Source organism: Rhododendron vialii, chromosome 3a (assembly GCF_030253575.1).
Source record: "Rhododendron vialii isolate Sample 1 chromosome 3a, ASM3025357v1".
Taxonomy (NCBI): Eukaryota; Viridiplantae; Streptophyta; class Magnoliopsida; order Ericales; family Ericaceae; genus Rhododendron; species Rhododendron vialii.
The window spans coordinates 16,001,615-16,006,889 of record NC_080559.1 but is presented as its reverse complement, the minus strand read 5'-3'; the positions used below and the strand labels follow the sequence as shown (position 1 = coordinate 16,006,889).

At 39.1% G+C, this 5,275-nt stretch overlaps 1 protein-coding gene across 2 annotated transcripts; it reads right to left on the bottom strand.

Moving 5' to 3' along the window:
• Window positions 1-655: 655 nt before the first annotated feature.
• On the bottom strand, window positions 656-5,081 carry LOC131318712 (GATA transcription factor 8-like). 2 transcript variants are annotated; one of them, XM_058348652.1, is made up of 4 exons: window positions 4,813-5,081; window positions 4,240-4,288; window positions 3,605-3,858; window positions 656-1,743 (listed from the first exon to the last, which is right to left on the bottom strand). In XM_058348652.1, the coding sequence occupies exons 3-4, from the start codon at window positions 3,833-3,835 to the stop codon at window positions 1,006-1,008; spliced, it is 969 nt and encodes a 322-aa protein (XP_058204635.1). In that variant the 5' UTR covers window positions 3,836-3,858; window positions 4,240-4,288; window positions 4,813-5,081; the 3' UTR covers window positions 656-1,005. The 2 variants fall into 2 exon arrangements, with proteins under 2 accessions (XP_058204635.1, XP_058204634.1); XM_058348651.1 differs by having other exon boundaries at window positions 3,605-3,871; window positions 4,241-4,288; window positions 4,813-4,938.
• Between the last annotated feature and the right edge of the window lie 194 nt (window positions 5,082-5,275).

Below are 5,275 nucleotides of genomic sequence, written 5' to 3'. Positions count from 1 at the left end.
AGTACAGGTCAGAGGAGTCTGAAATATTCAAGAAGTGAAATGCCAGGGTAGAGAAGGAGATAGCTGACTTGAAGGTAAAGTGTGTAAGGTTAGGCAATGGAAGAGAGTATCATCGAGATTGTTCGACGACCGACAAAAACTGGAAATGACTGCAGCCTCTCTATTATGACAATTAACGTCTGTGAAAATATCAACAAGGCTCTTTCTAATTGCATTCATTTACTCGTGAAGAGAAATCCAAATTCCAAGCTTAGCAATATAGCATGATCATGAGAATTCACGAAGGTAAAAAAGTATCAACCATTCATCAAAAGCCTCTTTATCCAGTGCATGAGCTAATCCCAATACTATATGCTTCATCTACGGTTATACTAGTATTAGGTTTCTGCAGCAGAATAAATACATGGTCTGTGAACTTATCATTTCTCACTAACAGGTTAAACATAGCCCTTCCAACATGTTGGATCTCAAAAACACTTCAGGCAAAAATCTCGAAGAAACATGGCTTCGATTCGTGAAGGGAATCCCGCCACAAATCCTAGATCATTTTGTGAAGAAAATCCCTCAACAAATCCAAGATCCCAACACAGTTGAAAGAAACAACCACACGAAAGTAAGTAGAAGAAGCATCATCATTGATCGTACCCATTGCCCATCTCAGAACTACCTGCTCACAAATTAACTGCAAAAAGACTTCCCAAAACTTGGGAAACAAAGTGTAACCGTAAAAAAGATGAAAGATACGACACTGACTTCAACGCCTATTCATCTTAAAAGATTGATACTTTGATACTCACTAAACCTCAAACCTAGAGCCTAAACATCCATTACTCCCTACTTCTTGAGTCTTCTCATTTCATTGCTTTCCTCTACTTATAGTTAAAATAAGGCGATCTAATACTCATATCCCCCCATTACACTCTGTACAAAGAACAAATGAAAAACTGTAAGGGACATCACATGAGATTACTGAGGAAATCAAGGTCGTGAAGGGCAGAACTCCAACTAGTAATCCAGTGAAAGTTTTCTGCTTGGAATGAGTTCTGGCTCGAAGGTCTTGGTTCTCATTTCAATGACCTTCTTGTGAGAATTGGAGTGCAATGACGGTACGAACGTTGGGCTTGCAGCAGGCCGGTACTCAGGGAACAGCCGACCTGACTTGTACCGGACCCCACACGCGTTGCAAAGGCTTTTGGGGCCCATTGGGCCTGCTCTCCATTGCGGCGTCTTTGTTATCTCGCAATGCATGCATTTCCTGACACTTTGTGACGGCGGATTTTGATTCATCGCCGCAGGAGCCGACGGAAGCAACATCTTTACTTTCTTCTTCTTGTGTTCTCCCCCGGATGTCTTTGGTAACTTCTTCATAGAATGAGACTCCAGAAAATTATGAGAATCCAAGGAAACTACTAGGGGAGCTAATAACTGGGGATTCTCTGTGAGAGAGGAAGTTGGAGACACGATTTGGATTGCCGGGCGGGGATTGAAAGTTGCAGGGCGTGGCCGCTTGCTTCTAGCACGGTGGGGACCGCGTTGAGTTGGGCTGAGTGTGGCTGGTTTCCCCATGGAGGAGGAGCTGCTGCTGCTGCTCTCGAGAACAGAGACGGGACTGGAAGTCTGGAAATGGCTGTGAGATGAGTGCTTGTTGATGGAAGGGTTTTGTTTGTCAAGGGTCATGCCTCCACTGGAGAAAGAATCCTCCACAAATGTTGAAAGCCATTCGAGTTGTACAATGTCTTCATACTGAGAGAAAACAGAACATCAGAAACAACAAAATCAACAATGGTAACAAACAAAAAAAAGGAATCAGGACTAGACGATTGAAGAGTAATCAGTTAAAACGACAAGATTTTGTTGAACGTGATGACCCAGCGTTAAAAGGAGAGATCACAGGATTTTATAGTGCATGAGAGCTAAATGTATAAAGTCATTCCAAATTCCAAAAAAAGGAAGAAAAAAAGAAAAAAGAAAATCAGTCTTTTAACATTTCAAGGTCGGGTAGAGCAATAGGTAATGCGATGATAGTATATCTGTATATGCACAATTGGGTACATTAATGATTCAGAGCCATTACATCAGCTACCACAACATAGCGGGTACACCTTCAAGATGTTCTGCACCATTTCAAATAGGATTATGCCCATAAATTTAGTACTAAGTATCCATGTGGTGGTGGAACTCTTGTTGACTTTGTCCGATGGTGAGTTGGCTTGCATTCGCAAAAACCAATTTGAAAACGGTACCCTGTCAAGTGCCAAAGGATGTACAAACTAAACACGCAAACACCATTTTGAAATGATTTCTAAACACCAGAATGATGTACGAGTTAACATGATCATTTTTTCAAACTATGACTTCAAAAATTTAAATTTTAAGGGAACAGAGATTCAAAACTTGTAAGTTTACACAGCATTCTTGACTTGATAAGAATGATGTAACATAAGCATTGGCAGACATATACGCCGCCTTGATTTGCATTAAAGTAGGACTGTAGGAGTAATAATTTCAAGACTTGTGACATCATTCTCTATTCCAAGACTATTTTGCTGTTTGTATACACTAAAAAATTACTCCTTCCCTACTTAATTTCAAGTTTAAAAAAAATAACTTGGGCAAAAGCAAAGATTTGAATTTTGAAACCAAGAAAAGATTTGACTTTTGACGGAAAAGATGTTCAAATCTCGTAGGAGCAACATCGAGGTCAAATGCTAAAACCTAGGATCCATGATAAGTTTATAACCATCCTCTAAAAGCCATAAATTCATTGACCATACAAAAGGATTATTTCACCATCAAGCGCAAATAAATACTCCCATGAAAATACTAAAAACAACCTGTTGTACAATTAATCATTCAAAAAGTATGTCGATGTATGTGAATTTCAATCAAATACATGATATATGTCCATTGGAATTTGGAACCCAACATTTTCTTAATTCTTCATTTTGTTGAAATTTTCTTCTCCTCACTGACACAGTTTGGGCCGTCAACAACATAATAGTAATGTTATCCAAATACTTGTCGAGGAAAATTAGCAAAATACCACTAAATTAACAACAGCAAACTCGTTCAAGGGAGCCAGAACTTTAACTAGGCCAATGCTTATACAGTTAATTAACGACAGCCCAGTAAGCTCTTTTTAGCATCTTCCAAAACGGATTTAGTAATTCACAGGAGGATTTATTTACTTTTAGAGTACTTGTACTTCATAGCTCAGAATTCGTTACTAAGGAAGAAAGGTTAATATTAGATTTCTTGTATTGAGAACCTAGATGTAGCGGGCCTACAGAGTTAGGCAATAAATAGTACTCACTCCGTCTTATTATTTTTGTCGTGCTTAGGTATTGACTACTGACATCTTTTGAATGGCGTAAAAAAAAGTTGAGTAACTTTTAATTTAAAAAAAAATTATTATAAAAGGTGGCATGAAATGCAAAGACAAAAAGAATGGTATGGAGGGAATAAAATACAAGTAGAGTAATGTAACTTTTTATAATATCCATGAGGTGTCGACCACCACCACCATTTATCCCTTTCTCCGTCTTGATTTGAAGAAAATTGAGCTGATAAATACTCCGTAAATGAAAAATAATATAATGCTCACCGGAACAGAGAGCTCAGCAGATAGGTCGGAAGCACTGTTGCCATTATTGCCGGTGAAAATCGGGTCAGAACCCGGCAAACAACCCGAAGGGTTAGACCAAATGTTGGGAAAATCGTCGGCGCCGGAGCCGAGACCGCACCCATTGTCGGCGGGGAAATCGATTAAGTCATCAATTTGATCGAAGAAGCTGCCGCAGTCTAGCTCCTCCGCGAAATCAGCAGACCCCATCATTTTTTCCTTTGCTTTAACTTTTCCTGAGAAACAAACAGGAAATGCCCAAAGGGAAAGTGAGGTAATGAGAGCGGGATAATTAACACACAGCTGTGATGCGGGCCACAAATGTGTCGATGATTTTGGGCGTCACATGCGCCGTGTGGCGTATGTTAGCAAAAGATTTTAGATAATTTCTTTTCTTTTCTTTTCTTTTCTTTTTTCGCTCTTTTGGATTTTCATTGCAGTTGAGAGATACTGAGAATCCCTTGAGTCTAAATTTAGCAAATCTAATGAAGATTCTACATTTGAAACAGAAGAATCTCGGTGCATTTTTATGGGTTTTCAAGATTATATAGTACTTTTTTGGTGGGATGGAAAACGGGGAGAAGAAAAATGAAGGGAAGAGAAACTGTAATGCAAACCTTGAAAGAAGGGAGCTGGAATGCACAAAGAAAAACCCACCAAACTTCACTGCAACGAAGAAGAAGGAACAGAGATATTATTAGAGGGGGGGAAATACATAACCATGAAGAATTGTTAAGTGACTGGTTAGCTACTGCGAAAACGTAGGAAAAATCAAGAAAAAATCACAACTTTATTATACTAGTAGTACCTTAATTCTTTATACCCAACCAAAATCGGAAGAAAATTTAAAAAAAAAAAAAAATGCACATAAAACAAGCATTTGGTTTTCTTGCATTTTTTTTAAGAAAAAAGAAAGAAAATGCAAGAAATACAGAGGAAGCTTCCTTTTTGCAGCCATTAAAACCGCATTGAAAACTCAGGCCAAAGACAAAAATAAAAAATAAAAAATCAATATTCTGAGCGGAAAATTAGGCATGAGAAATCTACTACGCCCAAATGAAATGCAGAGCCAAAACCCAACAGCAATTCCCGCTCAAAATCCCTCTAAAAGCTAACAAAATTATTCACAGGCGGTAATTTCGAGACAGAATCCAGTCAAACAAAAACGACAAAAGGACAGAAACACCTACTCTCTAGACCTCCATTATACTGCTACTAGTCACTCTGTGAACAGAACAGAGCAGGAGAATGAGGGGCTGGGGGTTTTGCTTTGAGTTTTTTGAAATGAGAGAGAGAGAGAGAGAGAGAGAGAGAGAGAGAGGGCCTAAGAAAAAGGGATAGGGATTTGGAGTGAAGCCTGTGACGGTAGGTGAGCATCCTCCTTCATTGCTAGCTGTCTTTTACTATCCCCACCCCCCATTTCTCCTCTGTCGTGATGTTTAAGTTTTCTTCAATTCTCTCTCTTGCCTTTCTCACTCCTCTAATTACTTTTTTTTGGTACTTCGTCTCCGACCCCCACACGGGTCCCCCACCGCTCCCAATTTTAACGCATACGTATGGTACATACGCATATGGAGTACATGATACATGTGAATGAATGTAATTTGTACAACAACAATAACAACAAGAGAAGAAGAAGAAGAAGGAGGAGGA